At 43.2% G+C, this 19,292-nt stretch overlaps 2 protein-coding genes across 3 annotated transcripts in view; both read left to right on the top strand.

Annotated features, from left to right (window-relative positions):
• Window positions 1-2,034: 2,034 nt before the first annotated feature.
• Window positions 2,035-19,292, top strand: part of LOC112076934 (uncharacterized) — a 21,398-nt gene continuing 4,140 nt past the window's right edge. Inside the window, exons 1-2 of the mRNA XM_024143565.2 lie at window positions 2,035-2,135; window positions 4,830-5,575. Coding sequence (XP_023999333.1) covers window positions 4,837-5,571 — 735 coding nt within the window. The 5' untranslated portion in view covers window positions 2,035-2,135; window positions 4,830-4,836 and the 3' untranslated portion in view covers window positions 5,572-5,575. The remainder of the gene's footprint in view (window positions 2,136-4,829; window positions 5,576-19,292) is intronic.
• Window positions 14,835-19,292, top strand: part of LOC112076935 (uncharacterized) — an 8,576-nt gene continuing 4,118 nt past the window's right edge. For both annotated transcript variants that reach the window (XM_070441507.1, XM_024143566.2), the window contains exon 1: window positions 14,835-14,944. The gene's annotated coding sequence lies outside the window, so the exon portion shown is untranslated. The remainder of the gene's footprint in view (window positions 14,945-19,292) is intronic.

Here is a 19,292-nt window from a genome sequence, read left to right as displayed (position 1 = left end):
CCAGACTTTGATCACACACTCTGTCCATTGAATAGCAGGCTAGTGATGCTTTGCAATGCTTGCAGTTAGCCACTGATTCCTTCCAGACCACTCGTTGTTGAATTTGTGATTTCCAACTTGTTGTCTAATGTTTATGTCCAATGGACGATGAGCACCGATACGTTTTATCTATAATTTCTCTTCATAATTTCTCTTCATATGACAAGGGTTGAAAAAGATTTGCCAGTAGATTGTCAACTTGATTCATGATGATGACTGCTAGATAAGATTTTGAAGGTATGATGTTGACATGATTAGTCCAATCAAAGCTACGGATAGATATAACATGATTTGACATCATTTGATCTGTGGTCAATGACCTTGAGTCTTCTTGGATGGGCACTTCTAATGGGGTGACAAATAAAGGAGTTCATTAATTGAATTAATTCTAAGGGGCTTGAATTTTTGAGCTGTCCCCGTAGATTTTGCAATGACATGGTGTCCCCATGAGTGACAGAACTCTGAGCCAATCACAGCGCAACTAGAGAAGATTACCAACCCCTACGCTCTGTATATTCCCCTGTCTGCCCCACCACCATAGAAAGCACTAAACTAGGCTGAAACACCTGCATTTTGGAGCTGTTTTACTCAAGAAAACAAAAAAGAGACCATGTTTGTATGCGGCTTTATTAACTCAATACCGTTTTAATTATTTTTATTTTTTTTACATTGTTTGCAAACTGACATGTGACACGTATTAATGCCAAAATAACATGCAAAACAGGCAACAACAAAAAAGGTGGGGCTCATAACAGSCCCTGAATAACGGGTCGCCACTGACTGACACTAATGCAGTCAGTTCAACAGTGCTAGTTTGAATGTAAACAKTCCCCCGAGGAGGTGAAACATTGCTCACCGGCCCCTAAAAGGAGAAAAGGGTTGAGCCCTTGGCTGTAGCTCAAACATCTGGGCCCGTATTCTAAAAGCGTCTCAGACTACTGCTGGTCTAGGATCAGGTCCCCCTGTCATTGTAATGTCTTTCATTATGATTGTAAGGATTAGAACTGATCCTAGATCGTAACACTGATTCAGAGATGCTTTATGATATGTTAGGTTGCGTCAATCGAATCTGGTGTCGGAACAGAGTATGMCACTGAGTCACCGAATATGTTCTTGCTGAACTTTTATTAAGTATAATCAAACGATAAAAGATKAAGTATAATAAATGTAATAAATGCAATCTTCGTGTACACGGGCTCAATGCAACACCTCGCAGGGCAAGCAGAGAACTRGTCTGTTCCGCACAAGATTCTTCTCAAATACTCTGACAGAAATAGTTCCCGCTTCTGAGCTGGCCTATCAGAGTAGAGGCTGAGTGTGGTTTAGACTTGCTCAGCCTATCGTTGGCGCACAGGCTGGTCCCAGCCCCCAGGCGCTTCAGTTGGCAGGCGTAATTGTTGCTGTGCAGATTATCTATGTGATCGCACCCTAGAGACTGCTGCCGCAGGCTCAGGTCCTGTTTTCGTGTTCCAACCTAAAATTGACTGTTTGCAACACTTCTTCTATGCATGTGTCAATAGCTCAATATACCGTTTCCGCCCGAGCTTAACCACAGCCTTTCAGCTAGTCACACTATATGGTGCACGACACACTATATGGTGCACGACACACTATATGGTGCACGACACACTATATGGTGCACGACACACTATATGGTGCACGACACACTATATGGTGCACAACTTGTCAGCTTTAGCTCAAACACTAACCTGCATAGCAAAACTAAACATATTCTCAATTCCCACAGATACGAGGAGGCAGAAAGTAGGGAATGTGTGGTATGTAACACAGCCCAAGACTGGATTACTTTCAGTTTCATTCCTGAGATCTTCATGGTGAGTCCTGCCCCCAGAGTAATTTATCACACACACACACACACACACACACACACACACACACACACACACACACACACACACACACACACACACACACACACACACACACACACACACACACACACACACACACACACACACACACACACCACAGCAAAGCTTGCAGATCATCCAATCATCTTCTCACACAGCCTCATACAGATCTACAGGGACATCGAGCACCAGAAAATAGAGATTACATTTATTTTAAAACACCAGGTACAGTAAAAAACACATGTAAAAACATGTGCTTTTTTGTGATCTAGTCTGTCTTACAAAACCTGTTAGATCTAGTCTGTCCTTACTAAACAAGTTAGATCTAGTCTGTCCTTACTAAACAAGTTAGATCTAGTCTGTCCTTACTAAACAAGTTAGATCTAGTCTGTCCTTACTAAACAAGTTAGATCTAGTCTGTGATGTATATTTTTGTAGTTTGCTCTCTAGGAAGGAATATGCCTGAATCTAGCTCACAATTAATAACTTGATACTTTATTTGATCTAATCTGAGTTCATCTAGGTCTGCTCTAATCTGAGTCATCTAGGTCTGATCTAGTTTGAGTTCATCTAGGTCTGCTCTAATCTGAATCATCTAGGTCTGATCTAATCTGAGTTCATCTAGGTCTGATCTAATCTGAGTTCATCTAGGTCTGATCTAGTTTGAGATCATCTAGGTCTGCTCTCCAGTCTTGAGTTTATTGTTTATGTTCAGATACAACAACAGTTATAATCTAACTAGCTAAGGACATGATCAAAATCTATTACATCTATTTTTACACTGAGTGTACAAAACCATTAGGAACACCTTCCTAATATTGAGTTGCCACCCCTTTTGCTCTCAGAACAGCCTCAATTCTTCAGGGCACGGACTCAAGGTGTCAAAGCGTTCCACAGGGATGCTGGCCCATGTTGACTGCAGTGCTTCCACTGTTGTGTCCAGTTGGCTGGATGTCCTTTGGGTGGTGGACCATTCTTGATACCCACAGAAACTGTTGAGTATGAAAAACCAGCAGCATTGCAGTTCTTGAAACACTAAAACCGGTGCGCCTGGCACGTAATACCATACCCCGTTCAAAGGCACTTCAATATTTTTTCTTGCCCATTCACCCTCTGAATGGCACACATTCACAATGTCTCAATTGTCTCAAGGCTTAAAAATCATTCTTTACCCAGGTCTCTTCCCGTTCATCTACACTGATTGAAGCAGATTTAACAAGTGGCATTAATAAGGGATCATATCTTTTACCTGGATTCACCTGGTCAGTCTATGTCATGGAAAGAGCAGGTGTTCCTAATGTTTTGTTCATTCAGTGAAAATTAATTCATAATAATAAAGCATTACTATCAAAATGTATATATTTTAATAAGTTTACTAGAAGCCTGACAGATTGTGGCTGAAAATATATCAACAATTTTTTTCTGCATTAAAACATGGTACGGTAAGAGACAGATTTTACTTTCTGTTATGACAGTTCACTTTTAACTTTAACAGGTATACTTTTTAACGGTTTAAACCTTGCATTCATTGTCATATAGTTAATTATTTTATTTCCCTTAAGTTCATGTTCCTGGATCCTTCAGGAGATTGTATTTCAAATTTAACACATGAATCATCCAGGCTTTATCCCAAATGACACGTTCCACAGCAAGAAAACCAAAAATGTCACTAAAACAGAAAGAGGAACTAACAAAGAGTCACTGACAGCAACCAGAACGACACCGGTGGGGTTTTAGGGGTTCTGAAAAACTTAAAGACATGAAGCAAACCAAAAAGTGGAGCAAAATGAAAACAGGGAAGATTAGATAAAGGATTGTTTGTCTAGAACTGAAAATAGGGAGAGACAACTAGAGGAGTTTACCCTCCACACCTGTAAAGGCAACGAGATGAGTTAACCCCCACATCTACCAAGACAACTAAAGGTGTTAACCCTCCACAATCTACCAAGACAACTAAGGTGTTAACCTCCCACATCTACCAAGACAACAAAGGTGTTAACCCTCCACATCTACCAAGACAACTAAAGTGTTAACCCTCCACATCTATTAAGACAACTGGAGCACTGGCCAGACACTTAAATATCACCCTGGCCAGACACTTAAATATCACCTGGGTCAGACTCTTTTAAATATCACCTGGGCCAGACACTCTTAAATATCACCTAGGCCAGACACTCTTAAAAGCACCTGGGCCAGACACTCTTAAATATCACCTGGGCCAGACTCTCTTAAATATCACCTGGCCAGACTCTCTTAAATATCACATGGGCCAGACACTGTTAAATATCACATGGCCAGACACCTTAAATATCAACCTGGGCCCGACTCTCTTAAATATCACCTGGGCCAGTCACATCTCTATATATCACCTGGGTCAGACACTCTTAAATATTCACCTGCTAAGTCACTCTTAAATATCACCTGGGTCAGACACTCTTAAATATCACCTGGGTCAGACTCTCTTAAATATCACCTGGGTCAGACACTCTTAAATATCACCGAGCTCAGACTCTCTTAAATATCACCTGGGTCAGACACTCTTAAATATCACCTGGTGCAGACACTCTTAAATATCACCTGGTCCAGCGCAGGTGAAACACCTTCCGACTAACGACATGGACAAGCCAGCACAGGTGTAACACATACTGACTAATGAGGTGACACCGATCGGTGCGCCCTACGTGCTAACGTGCTATCGTACAACCTCTAAATATAAATGGAAAATCCAAAGCCTGGAACAGTATTGCCAGATTTAAGGAACAGCCACAGTAGTACATTCCTGTGCCATAAAGGTCCAGACCTCTTAGCAGAGGCTTATACTGTATATGGAAGGTAACTTAACTGTATCATCATGAACTGTATTGTTTAATGCTGTCTGTTTCCTTGTACTCTCTCTCTCTCTCTCTCTCCCTCCCCCAGGGGTACCATGGTTCGAACATTGAACAATATGGCGGAGCTGAGAGGTTCTAGGTTTGGTCGTCCCTGGCCGAGGCACGGACTCAAGCTCCTTTTCTGGTTCGCCAATGATTACATTGTCATCAAAAATGACAACCAGATGGTTGCAAATTACGACCCCAACAACGGACACTTTGGTTTCCATCACTTCCGGAACAGACTTGAGTGTGAAAACGACGTCTGCAAGAGGCTGCTTCCTGATGATGGCTACCCATTCTATGAGGTGGGCAACCTCCACCTTATAGCATCTTATTCCATGCCTAAATATGTCAGGAAGTACAACACTGGTGACATAGATACCAGCAACATGGATCGCCTCATCATCAGTATGCGTCCAGACATGACAGTGGATAAGGTCTATGTGACCCAGCACGAGGACCTGAGGAGCTTCGACCCGGTCAACACCTATCGCATCAGCAGGGAGTTGCTCAAGATCTTATGTGTCAATTCATTCACGTACATGTCATTTAGGAACTTCCTGGAACAGGCGGGCTATTCCACCCACGAGCCAATGAGATATATCGATCAGAGTTCTAGTACCGCCCAAATCGAATTCCAAAGCCCCGCCCCCAGGGAGTCTAGGGACACCAGAATTATTATAGAAGTTGGACCCAGAGCTCCACCCAGAGCTCCACCCAGAGCTCCGCCCAGAGCTCCACCCAGAGCTGCACCAGGCTTCTGGGAAAGCTACTGTACCATACTGTAACCAGGCTTCTGGGAAAACGACTGTATCATACTGTTATTTTTATTTTTTATTTTTTTATTTTACATTTATTTAACCAGGTAGGCCAGTTGAGAACAAGTTCTCATTTACAACCTGGCCAAGATAAAGCAAAGCAGTGCAACACAAACAACAACACAGAGTTACACATGGAGTAAAACAAACATACAGTCAATAATACAGTAGAAAAAGTCTATATACAGTGTGTGCAAATGGTGTAAGGAGGTAAGGCAATAAATAGGCCATAGTAGCAAAGTAATTAGAATTGAGCAGATTAACACTGGAGTGAAAAACTAACAGGTCTGTGAGAGCCGGAATTCTTACTGGTTGGTAGGTGATCAAATACTTATGTCATGCAATAAAATGCAAATTAATTACTTAAAAATCATATAATGTGATTTTCGTGATTTTTGTTTTAGATTCCGTCTCTCACAGTTGAAGTGTACCTATGATAAAAATTACAGACCTCTACATGCTTTGTAAGTAGGAAAACCTGCAAAATCGGCAGTGTATCAAATACTTGTTCTCCCCACTGTAAGTCTCCAACTTCAGCGATTTTTGCAATGGGGATGACCAGTGAGATACACCTGCTGGATCACGTACTACGGGTGGGTGTTGTTATGGTGACCAGTGAGCTAAGATAAAGCAGAGCTTTACCTAGTAAAGACTTATAGATGACCTGGAGCCAGTGGGTCTGGCGTCGAATATGTAGCGAAGGCCAGCCGACTAGAGCATACAGGTCGCAATGGTGGGTGGTATAAGGTGATTCAGTAACAAAACGGATGGCATTGTGATAGACTGCATCCAGTTTGCTGAGTAGAGTGTTGGAAGCTATTTTGTAGATGACATCGACGAAGTCGAGGATCGGTAGGATAGTCAGTTTACTAGGGTATGTTTGGCAGCCTGAGTGAAGGAGGCTTTGTTGCGAAATAGAAAGCCGATTCTAGATTTGATTTTGGATTGGAGATGTTTAATCAGGTCTGGAAGGAGAGTTTACAGTCTATCCAACACCTTGGTATTTATAGTTGTCCACATATTCTAGGTCGGAACCGTCCAGGGTGGTGATGCTAGTCTGGCGGGCGGCGGGTGCGGGCAGCGAACTGTTGAAAAGCATGCATTTGGTTTTACTAGCGTTTAAGAGCAGTTGGAGGCCACGGAAGGAGAGTTGTATGGCATTGAAGCTCGTTTGGAGGTTAGTTAGCACAGTGTCCAAGGAAGGGCCAGAAGTATACAGAATGGTGTCGTCTGCGTAGAGGTGGATCAGGGAATCGCCCGCAGCAAGAGCAACATCATTGATACAGTGGGGAGAACAAGTATTTGATACACTGACGATTTTGCAGGTTTTCTACTTACAAAGCATGTAGAGGTCTGTAATTTTTATCATAGGTACACTTCAACTGTGAGATAAGGAATTTAAAACAAAAATCCAGAAAATCACATTGTATGATTTTTAAGTAATTAATTGGCATTTTATTGCATGACATAAGTATTTGATACATCAGAAAAGCAGAACTTAATATTTGGTACAGAAACCTTAGTTTGCAATTACAGGAATCATACGTTCCTGTAGTTCTTGACCAGGTTGCACACACTGCAGCAGGGATTTTGGCCACTCCTCATACAGACCTTCTCCAGATCCTTCAGGTTTCGGGCTGTCGCTGGGCAATACGGACTTTAGCTCCCTCCAAAGATTTTCTATTGGGTTCAGGTCTGGAGACTGGCTAGGCCACTCCAGGACCTTGAGATGCTTCTTACGGAGCCACTCCTTAGTTGCCCTGCTGTTGTGTTTCGGGTCGTGTCATGCTGGAAGACCCAGCCACGACCCATCTTCAATGCTCTTACTGAGGGAAGGAGGTTGTTGGTCAAGATCTCGCGATACATGGCCCCATCCATCCTCTTCCTCATACGGTGCAGTTGTCCTGTCCCCTTTGCAGAAAAGCATCCCCAAAGAATGATGTTTCCACCTCCATGCTTCACGGTTGGGATGGTGTTCTTGGGTTGTACTCATCCTTCTTCTTCCTCCAAACACGGCGAGTGGAGTTTAGACCAAAAAGCTCTATTTTTGTCTCATCAGACCACATGACCTTCTCCCATTCCTCCTCTGGATCATCCAGATGGTCATGGCAAACTTCAGACGGGGCTGGACATGCGCTGGCTTGAGCAGGGGGACCTTGCGTCGCTGCAGGATTTTAATCCATGACGCGTAGTGTGTTACTAATGGTTTTCTTTGAGACTGTGGTCCCAGCTCTCTTCAGGTCATTGACCAGGTCCTGCCGTGTAGTTCTGGCTGATCTCCAATCACTTCTCATGATCATTGATGCCCCACGAGGTGAGATCTTGCATGGAGCCCCAGACCGAGGGTGATTGACCGTCATCTTGAACTTCTTCCATTTTCTAATAATTTGGCCAACAGTTGTTGCCTCTCACCAAGCTGCTTGCCTATTGTCCTGTAGCCCATCCCAGCCTTGTACAGGTCTACAATTTATCCCTGATGTCCTTACACAGCTCTCTGGTCTTGGCCATTGTGGAGAGGTTGGAGTCTGTTTGATTGAGTGTGTGGACAGGTGTCTTTTATACAGGTAACGAGTTCAAACAGGTGCAGTTAATACAGGTAATGAGTGGAGAACAGGAGGGCTTCTTAAAGAAAAACTAACAGGTCTGTGAGAGCCGGAATTCTTACTGGTTGGTAGGTGATCAAATACTTATGTCATGCAATAAAATGCAAATTAATTACTTAAAAATCATAACAATGTGATTTTCGTGATTTTTGTTTTAGATCCGTCTCTCACAGTTGAAGTGTACCTATGATAAAAATTACAGACCTCTACATGCTTTGTAAGTAGGAAAACCTGCAAAATCGGCAGTTTATCAAATACTTGTTCTCCCCACTGTAAGTCTCCAACTTCAGCGATTTTTGCAATGGGGATGACAGTGAGTACACCTGCTGGATCACGTACTACGGGTGGGTGTTGTTATGGTGACCAGTGAGCTGGATAAGCAGAGCTTTACCTAGTAAAGACTTATATATGACCTGGAGCCAGTGGGTCTGGCGACGATATGTAGCGAAGGCCAGCCGACTAGAGCATACAGGTCGCAATGGTGGGTGGTATAAGGTTATTCGGTAACAAAACGGATGGCACTGTGATAATTGCATCCAGTTTGCGTAGTAGAGGTGGAAGCTATTTTGTAGATGACATTGCCGAAGTCGAGGATCGGTAGGATAGTCAGTTTTACAGGGTATGTTTGTGGGGTGTGAGTGAAGGAGGCTTTGTTGCGAATAGAAGCAGATTTAGATTTGATTTTGGATTGGAGATTTATATATGAGTCTGGAAGGAGAGTTTACATCTAGCCAGACACCTAGGTTTATAGTTGTCCACATATTCTAGGTCGAACCGTCCAGGGTTGTGATTGCTAGTCTGGCGGGCGGGCGGGTGCGGGCAGCGAACGGTTGAAAGCATGCATTTGGTTTTACTAGCGTTTAAGAGCAGTTGGAGGCCACGGAAGAGTGTTGTATGCCATTGAAGCTCGTTTGGAGGTTAGTTAGCACAGTGTCCAAGGAAGGGCCAGAAGTATACAGAATGGTGTCGTCTGCGTAGAGGTGGATCAGGGAATCGCCCGGCAAGAGCGACATCATTGATATATACAGAGAAAAGAGTTGGCCCGAGAATTGAACCCTGTGGTATCCCCATAGAGACTGCCAGAGGTCCGGACAACATGCCCTCCGATTTAACACACTGAACTCTGTCTGCAAAGTAGTTGGTGAACCAGGCGAGGCAGTCATTAAAAAAACCAAGGTATGAGTCTGCCAATAAGAATACGGTGATTGACAGAGTCGAAAGCCTCGGCCAGGTCGATGAAGACGGCTGCATAGTACTGTCTTTTATCGATGGCGGTTATGATATCGTTTAGTACCTTGAGCGTGGCTGAGGTGCACCCGTGACCGGCTTGGAAACCGGATTGCACAGCGGAGAAGGTACGGTGGGATTCGAGATGGTCAGTGATCTGTTTATTAACTTGGCTTTCGAAGACTTTAGAAAGGCAGGACAGGATGGATATAGGTCTGTAACAGTTTGGGTCTAGGGTGTCACCCCCTTTGAAGAGGGGGATGACCGCGGCAGCTTTCCAATCTTTAGAGATCTCAGACGATACGAAAGAGAGGTTGAACAGGCTGGTAATAGGGGTTGCAACAATGGCGGCGGATAGTTTTAGAAAGAGAGGGTCCAGATTGTCTAGCCCAACTGATTTGTACGGGTCCAGGTTTTGCAGCTCCTTCAGAACATCTGCTGTCTGGATTTGGGTGAAGGAGAAGCTGGGGAGGCTTGGGCGAGTAGCTGCGGGGGAGGCGGAGCTGTTGGCCGGGGTTGGAGTAGCCAGGAGGAAAGCATGGCCAGCCGTTGAGAAATGCTTATTGAAATTTTTGATTATCATGGATTTATCAGTGGTGACTGTGTTACCTAGCCTCAGTGCAGTGGGCAGCTGGGAGGAGGGGCTCTTGTTCTCTATGGACTTTACAGTGTCCCAAAACTTTTTGGAGTTAGAGCTACAGGATGCAAATTTCTGCTTGAAAAAGCTAGCCTTTGCTTTCCTGACTGACTGCGTGTATTGGTTCCTGACTTCCCTGAACAGTTGCATATCGTGGGGACTATTCGATGCTATTGCAGTCCGCCACTTAGCAGACACTCTTATCCAGAGTGATTTCAGTGCATTCAACTGAGGCAGATAAACAACAACATACTGTATCATAGTCATAGCAGGCAAAACGTATCTGTAACCGTTACTGAGAAGGTTGTTGCTGGCTACAATACATATAAGAGAAATAGGCCAAAGGTCAAATGGGCTGGTGGATATGAGGGTTTAAATGATACTGCTTATAACAGCACCACCTATAGGCCAATTAGTGCATTTTTTTTTGACCCAGTTAAACGGCCTCTAGTTTCTGTGTGCCAAATTTGTAAAAAGTGACCAATCTCTGCTTGAGTTATTTGACTATGTCAAGACACATAAAGAATACAGAGAATAACAATAGGTGGATGTGACCCTTGACCACAACACTAGCCCCAACACTGCCTTTGACTGCCTCGTCTTACACGAGAACATTAAACAAGTGAGAGGTTTACCCACGAGGTGGAGAATTACTTGTGACAACCCCAAGAGGTTTCAATTGTGTACCTGTGTCCTGTGTAAGGAGGGCTTCTTCTCAGGCAGGTTCTACCTAGAGGTGTTGGTGAAGGGGAAGACTTCTTGGAAGTTAGGAGCGGTCAGAGAGTCTGTGGGGAGGAAGGTACTGCTGATACTGAAGAGGTCTGAGTATGACTTTGGACTGTGGAGATGCAGCTTCATGCTAAGGACTACCAGACCAACATCACCTCAGCCTCTACCTGGCTCACCCCCAGGTGGAGCTGGTATTTGTAGATTATGAAGAAGGGCAGGTCTCCTTCTACGATGTGGAGTACAGGTCTGATATCTGTTCTTTCACTGGCTGCACCTTCACTGAGAAACCCCACCTTCAACACCGCTAGCCATCTTTTAAATCCAAGCCCAGAGCCATTGGTCACCTCTCCTGTCAGTCACCTGGCCTAGATTAGAGAGACGACAACTGAGAATGGACATCTTTATTTAACTAGGCAAGTCAGTTAAGAACAACATCTGATGTACAATGACAGCCTTCCCCGGCCAAACCTGGACGACGCTGGGCCAAATGTGCGCCGCCCTATGGGACTCCCAATCACAGCCGGATGTGATACTGCCTGGACTATATAGCCTGGAGTACATGTCTGTCAAATCCAAAATGGCACCCTATTCCCTATATAGTGCACTACTTTTGACCAGAGCCCATACAAAGTAGTGTACTATATAGGGGATAGGGTGCCATATAGTGCCAAATAGTGCACTACTTTTGACCAGTTCCCATACAAAGAGGTGTACTATGATAGGGAATAGGGTGCCATATAGTGCCAAATAGTGCACTACTTTTGACCAGTGCCCATACAAAGTAGTGTACTATGTAGGGGATAGGGTGCCATTGGGACCTACTCTTGTTCTGTGATCTGATGCCTCATTCAGTAGTAGCAGGTTGGAGCACGGCGCTGGCCACTGGCTTCACTAGAGGATATGAATCCCACATGGGCCACATCCACTGACTAGTCAACGTTTTTGTAAGACAAGCCTGCCTCCATGTTGTGTAATGATAGAACCCCATGGAGGTGGGGAAGTGCATGTTACGGTGTATCTGTCTTTTGTCATGTGAATATAGTAATCATTTATATTGCTAAGCTAAATAGACTTTACTGTTTATTTTCTGTGTATTTTAACTTTCGAAACTATGAGGAGAATCACAGAATAAACATTTAATTTAAACTGAAAGATGTGTGTTGTTTAATGGCTCTGGTTGGTGTTCCATGTGTTTCTACATGATCTTCTCACTCCACCTTGTGGTCACAGATGGAACAGCACTCCAGACTGACGGAAGAGGAGAAAGAGATGGAGAGTGATGGAGAGAAACAAAGAGAGGTATGAAGACGCCGACACACATCAGTTCACGTTGATACAGCCTCCCTGTGCTATGTGGTGTAATCCAGGCAGTATTATGTGGTGTAATCCAGGCAGTATTATGTGGTGTAATCCAGGCAGTATTAATGTGGTGAATCCAGGCAGTACTATGTGGTGTAGATCCAGGCAGTATTATGTGGTGTAATCCAGGCAGTATTATGTGGTGTAATCCAGGGCAGTACTTATGTGGTGTAATCCAGGCAGTATTAATGTGGTGTAATACAGGCAGTATTATGTGGTGTAAATCCAGGCAGTATTATGTGGTGTATCCAGGCAGTAATATGTGGTGTAATCCAGGCAGTACTATGTGGTGTAATCCAGCCAGTATATGTGGTGTACCAGGCAGTACTATGTGGTGTATTCCAGCAAGTACTATGTGGTGTAATCCAGGCAGTACTATGTGGTGTAATCCAGGCCGTATTATGTGGTGTAAATACAGCAGTATTATGTGGTGTAATCCGGCAGTATTATGTGGTGTAATCCAGCAGTTTATGTGGTGTAATCCAGGCAGTATTATGTGGTGTAATCCAGGCAGTATCTATGTGGTGTAATCCAGGCAGTATTATGTGGTGTATACAGGCAGTATTATTGGTGTATATTGGTTATGCAGGCTAGACTATGTGGTTGTAATTCCAGGCAGTTTATGTGGTGTAATCCAGGCAGTTATTATGTGGTGTAATCCAGGCAGTAACTAATGTGGTGTAATCGCAGGCAGTATTATGTGGTGTAATCCCAAGCAGTATTCATTTGGGTTAATCCAGGCAGTATTTTTGGTGTAATCCAGGCAGTATTATTTGGTGTAATCCAGGCAGTATTATGTGGGTATCCAGGCAGTTTCTATGTGGTTTAATCCAGGTGGTATTAATGTGGTGTAATCCATTATATGTGGTGTAACCCAGACAGTACTATGTGGTGTAATCCAGGCAGTACTATGTGATGTAATCCAGGCAGTATATGTGGTGTAATCCAGACAGTATTAGTGGTGTAATCCAGGCAGTATTATGTGGTGTAATCCCAGACAGTATTATGTGGTGTAATTCCAGGCAGTATTATGTGGTGTAATCCAGGCAGTATTCTGTGGTGTAATCCAGGCAGTATTCTGTGGTGGTAATCCAGGCAGTATTATGTGGGTGTAATCCAGGCAGTACTATTGTGGTGTTATCCAGGCAGTATTATGTGGTGTAATCCAGGCAGTATTATGGGTGTAACCCAGACAGTATTATGTGATGTAATCCAGACAGTATTATGTGTGAGGGGGACATGATCGGACAAACACCACTGCTTTGTTTCAGTGTTATTTGACAGCCTTTATTTTTATATGTTAAATAGAAACAGCAAGAAACAGATATTAAAACGGTACTACACTTTACCAAACCTATCCCCTCTAACTTCTATACCACCTCTAACAGGTCTGATTGGTGACCAGTCTAGTATCTCCTTTAACACCTCTAATAGGTCTGATTGGTGAGCAGTCTAGTAACTAATTACCTCTAACAGGTCTGATGGTGACCAGTCTAGTAACCCCTTTAACACCTCTAACAGGTCTGATTAGTGACCAGTCCTAGTAACTCCTTTACACCTCTAACAGGTCTGATTGGTGACCAGTCTAGGTAACTCCTTACCACCTCTAACGGTCTGATTGGTGACCAGTCTAAGTAACTCCTTTACCACCTCTAACAGGTCTGATTGGTGACCAGTCTAGTAACTCCTTTACCACCTCTAACAGGTCTGATTGGTGACCAGTCTAGTAACTCCTTTAACACCTCGAACGGTCTGATTGGTGACCAGTCTAGTAACTCTTTATCACCTCTAACAGGTTGATTGGTGACCAGTCTAGTAACTCCTTTACCACCTCTAACAGGTCTGATTGGTGACCAGTCTAGTAACTCCTTTAACACCTCGAACAGGTCTGATTGGTGACCCAGTCCTAGTAACTCCTTTAACAGCTCTAACAGGTCTGATTGGTGACCAGTCTAGTAACTCCTTTAACACCCTAACAGGTCTGATTGGTGACCAGTCTAGTAACTCCTTTAACACCTCGAACAGGTCTGATTGGTGACCAGTCTAGTAACTCATTTACCACCTCTAACAGGTCTGATTGGTGACTAGTCTAGTAATCCCTTTAACACCCCTAACAGGTCTGATTGGTGACCAGTCTAGTAACTCCTTTACCACCTCTAACAGGTCTGATTGGTGACCAGTCTAGTAACCCCTTTAACACTCTAACAGGTCTGATTGGTGACCAGTCTAGTAACCCCTTTAACACCTCTAACAGGTCTGATTGGTGACCAGTCTAGTAACTCCTTTACCACCTCTAACAGGTCTGATTGGTGACCAGTCTAGTAACTCCTTTATCATCTCTAACAGGTCTAATTGGTGAACCAGTCTAGTAACTCCTTTAACCACATCTAACAGGTCTGATTGGTGACTAGTCTAGTAACTCCTTTAACACTCTAACAGGTCTGATTGGTGACCAGTCTAGTAACTCCTTTATCCTCTAACAGGTGCGGAATGAGGAACAAAAGTTACATGCAAAAATAACATGCCAAAACCGGCAGAACAAAAAAGAGGAGGGGCTTATAACAGAACCTGAATGACGGGTTGCTCCTACACGCACGGCACGCACGCACCGCACGCACGAGCACAGCACAACACCACACACACACACACACACACACACACACACACACACACACACAAGGCAGCAAAGCTTGCAGATCATCCAATCATCTTCTCACACGGCCTCATACAGATCTACAGGGACATCGAGCACCAGAAAATAGAGATTACATTTATTTTAAAACACCAGGTACAGTAAAAACATTTTATGTGCTTTTTTGTGATCTAGTCTGTCTTAACTAAACAAGTTAGATCTAGTTTGTCCTTACTAAACAAGTTAGGTCTAGTCTGTCCTTACCTAAACAAGTTAGATCTAGTCTGTCCTTATTAAACAAGTTAGATCTAGTCTGTCCTTACTAAACAAGTTAGATCTAGCCTGTCCTTACTAAACAGGTTAGATCTAGTCTGTCCTTACTAAACAAGTTTGGTCTTGTCTGTCCTTACTAAACAAGCTAGATCTAGTTTGTGATGTATTTTTCGTGAATGTTCTCTCTAGGAAGGAATATGCCCGAATCTAGCTCACAATTAACAATTTTTGATATTTATTTGATCAGATCCTGAGCTCATCTAGGTCTGATCTAATCTGAGTTCCAATAGGTCTGCTCTAATCGTCAGTTCCATTAGGTCTGCTCTAATCTGAGTTCATCTAGGTCTGCTCTAATCTGAGTTTCATTAGGTCTGCTCTAATCTGAGTTCATCTAGGTCTGCTCTAATCTGAGTTCATTAGGTCTGCTCTAATCTGAGTTCATCTAGGTTGCTCTAATCTGAGTTCATCTAGGTCTGCTTCTAATCTGAGTTAATATAGGTCTGGCTATCTCAGTTCAATCTAGGTCTGCTTTTAATCTGAGTTCATCTAGGTCTGATCTAATCTGAGTTCATCTAGGTCTGCTCCTAATCTGAGTTCAATCTAGGTCTGCTCTAATCTGAGTTCTCATAGGTCTGCTCTAATCTGAGTTCTTGAGGTCCGCTCTAAATCTGAGTTGTCATCTAGGTCTGATCTAATCTGAGTTCATCTAGGTCTGCTCTAATCTGAGTTCCTCTAGGTCTGCTCCAATCTGTGTTCATCTAAATCTGATTTTATCTGAGTTCATCTAGGTCTGCTCTCCAGTCTTGAGTTGTTTATGATCAGATACAACAACAGTTGTAATCAATTATATATATATTTATACACTGAGTGTACAAACCATTAGGAACGCCTTCCTAATATTTAGTTGCCCCCTTTTGTCCTCAGAACAGCTCAATTCACCGGGGCACGGACTCTACAAGGTGTCAAAGGTGTTCCAAACTACCATACCCCGTTCAGAGGCACATAAATGTTTTATCTTCCCCATTCACCCTCTGAATGGCAACACAGACACAATCCATGTTTCAATTGTCTCAAGGCCTAAAAATACTTCTTTAACCCGTCTCCCTCCCCTTCATCTACACTGATTGAAGTGGATTTAGCAAGTGATATTAATAAGGGATCATATCTTTTACCTGGATTCACCTGGTCAGTCATGGATACAACAGGGTGTTCTTAATGTTTTGTCCACTCAGTGAATATTTATATCCTTTTTTTACATGAAGTTTTTCCAGAATAATAAAGCAGTACTATCAAAATGTATTAACATTTAATAAATTGACATTACCTGAAACCTGACAGATTGTGGTTGAAAATATATAGAGTATCAACCCATTTTTTCTGCATTAAAACATGGTACGGTAAAGGTGACAGATATCCCCTTCTGTTTATGACGTTCACTTTTAACTTTAACAGGTATACTGTTTTGTAACAATTTTACCTCGCATTTACTGTCATGTAGTTAAATATTTTTTCCCCCTTAAGTTTCATTTTCCTGGATCCTTCAGGAGATTACATTTCAAACTAACACTTGACTCATCCAGGCGTGGTCCCAAATGACACCCTATTCTCTATTGGGCCCTGTTCAAAAGAAGGGCACTATATAGGGAATAGGGTGGCATTTGGAACTCATTTACAGTGTATTGTCTCTTGATGGATGTGCTGCCAAATGAAAATGTGCTCAAACCTGCTGGGCTGTTCATGTTGATGACGTTTCATGATAATCGTCAAGAGGGCTCACGTTACTAGGTTACCACAGTTGTTTTAGTCCAACGATAACAACTGTCCTACTGTCACTAGTAGAAAGAGGAGGAAGGGAAGCGCTACTAAGGTACACTATAGTACATTTTGGTAGATAGAAGGTGCTCTTTGGTAAAAGGGGTGAATTGGTCATAAAATAGAAAGGAGGACCAAGGCACTCTTCATATAATTCATTAAAATGCCTTTATTTGTATAGCATGTTCAATAGAAACAAAGTTTTAAAAATCGACATGTTTCGGCTGCATGGCCTTCGTCAGGGAGTATGGCCTTCGTCAGGGAGTATGGCCTCCGTCAGGGAGTATGGCCTGCCTCCGTCAGGGAGTATGGCCTCCGTCAGGGAGTATGGCCTCCGTCAGGGAGTATGGCCTTCCGTCAGGGAGTATGGCCTCCGTCAGGGAGTATGGCCTCCGTCAGGGAGTATGGCCTCCGTCAGTGTGATGGCCTCCGTCAGGGAGTATGGCCTCCGTCAGGGAGTATGGCCTTCGTCAGAGTATGGCCTCCGTCAGGGAGTATGGCCTCCGTCAGGGATTTGATTTTGTCTGATTTTTTTAAACTTTGTTTCTATTGAACATCCATACAAATAAAGGTAATTTAATTAATGATATGAAGAGTGCCTTGGTCCTCCTTTCTATTTGATGTCCTATTGTCACGTTCCACAGCAAGAAAACCAAATATGTCACTGAAACAGAAGGGGGAATAAAAGTCACTGACAACAACCAAAACGACACGGCTGGGGTTTTAGGAGGGGTTCTGAGAGACACTCATGGTGTCCACTGAACGTTGACTAGCAACAACAACTGGATCCTAAAAGACTTCCACCATGAGACCCACTAAATTCACCAGAAAAGGCAAACAAAATGAAACACACACCAAACTTAAAGACATGAAGTAAACCACAACTAATAGAGGAATTAGATGAACCTCCACATCTATCAAGGACAACTAAAGGAGTTAACCCTCCACAATCTCTCAAGACAACTGAGTAGTTAACCCTCCAACATCTATCAAGACAACTAGAGGAGTTAACCCTCCACATCTATCAAGACAACTAGAGGAGTTAACCCTCCACATCTATCAAGACAACTAGAGGAGTTAACCTCCACATCTATCAAGACAACTAGAGGAGTTAACCCTCCACATCTATCAAGACAACTAGAGGAGTTAACCCTCCACAATCTATCAAGACAACTAAAGGAGTTAAGCCTCCACATATCTCAAGACAACTAGAGTAGTTAACCCTCCACATCTATCAAGACAACTAGAGTAGTTACCCTCCACATCTATAAGAACAACAGAGGAGTTAACCCTCCACATCTATCAAGACAACTAGAGAGAGTTAACCCTCCACATCTATCAAGACAACTTAGAGGAGTTAACCCTCCACATATATCAAGACAACTAGAGGAGTTAACCCTCCACATCTATCAAGACAACTAGAGGAGTTAACCCTCCCACATCTACCAAGACAACTAGAGGAGTTTAACCCTCCACATCTATCAAGACAACTAGAGGAGTTAACCCTCCACATCTATCAAGACAACTAGAGGAGTTAACCCTCCACTCTACCAAGCAACTAGAAGGAGTTAACCCTCACATCTTATCAAGACAACTAGAGGAGTTAACCTCCATATCTATCAAGACAACTAAGGAGTTAACCCTCCACATCTATCAAAGACAACTAAAGGAGTTAACCCTCCACATCTACCAAGACAACATAGGGAGTTAACCCTCCACATCTATTAAGACAACTAGAGGAGTTAACCCTCTCACATCTACAAGACAACTAAAGGAGTTAACCCTCCCACATCTCTCAAGACAACTAAAGGAGTTAACCTCCACACTATCAAGACAACTAGAGGAGTTAACCCTCCACATCTACCAAGACAACTAGAGGAGTTAACCTCCACATCTATCAAGACAACTAGAGGAGTTAACCCTCGCACAACTATCAAGACAACTAAAGGAAGTTAACCCTCCACATCTATAAAGACACACTAAAGGAGTTAACCCTTCCACATCTACCAAGACAACTAAAGGTGTTAACCCTCGCACATCTACAGACAACTAGAGGAGTTAACCCTCCACATCTACCAAGACAACTAGAGGAGTTAACCCTCCACATCTACCAAGAACAACTAAAGGAGTTAACCTCCAATCTTCAAGACAACTAGAGGAGTTAAACACTCCACATCTATAAAGACAACTAGAGGAGTTAACCCTCCACATCTTACCAAGACAACTAGAGGAGTTAACCCTCCACACTCTACCAAGACAACTGAAAGGAGTTAACCCTCCACAATCTACCAAGACAACTAGAGGAGTTAACCCTCCACATCATCTCAAGACAACTAGAGGAGTAACCCTCCACATCTATCAAGGACAACTAGAGGAGTTAAACCTCGTGCACATCTAAGTCAGAAACTTGGGAGTTGGA

The sequence above is a fragment of the Salvelinus sp. IW2-2015 genome, unplaced genomic scaffold (genome assembly GCF_002910315.2).
Source record: "Salvelinus sp. IW2-2015 unplaced genomic scaffold, ASM291031v2 Un_scaffold4147, whole genome shotgun sequence".
Lineage (NCBI taxonomy): Eukaryota > Metazoa > Chordata > Actinopteri > Salmoniformes > Salmonidae > Salvelinus > Salvelinus sp. IW2-2015.
Note: the sequence above shows the minus strand (reverse complement) of the source record. Positions and strands in the feature narration are given on the sequence as shown.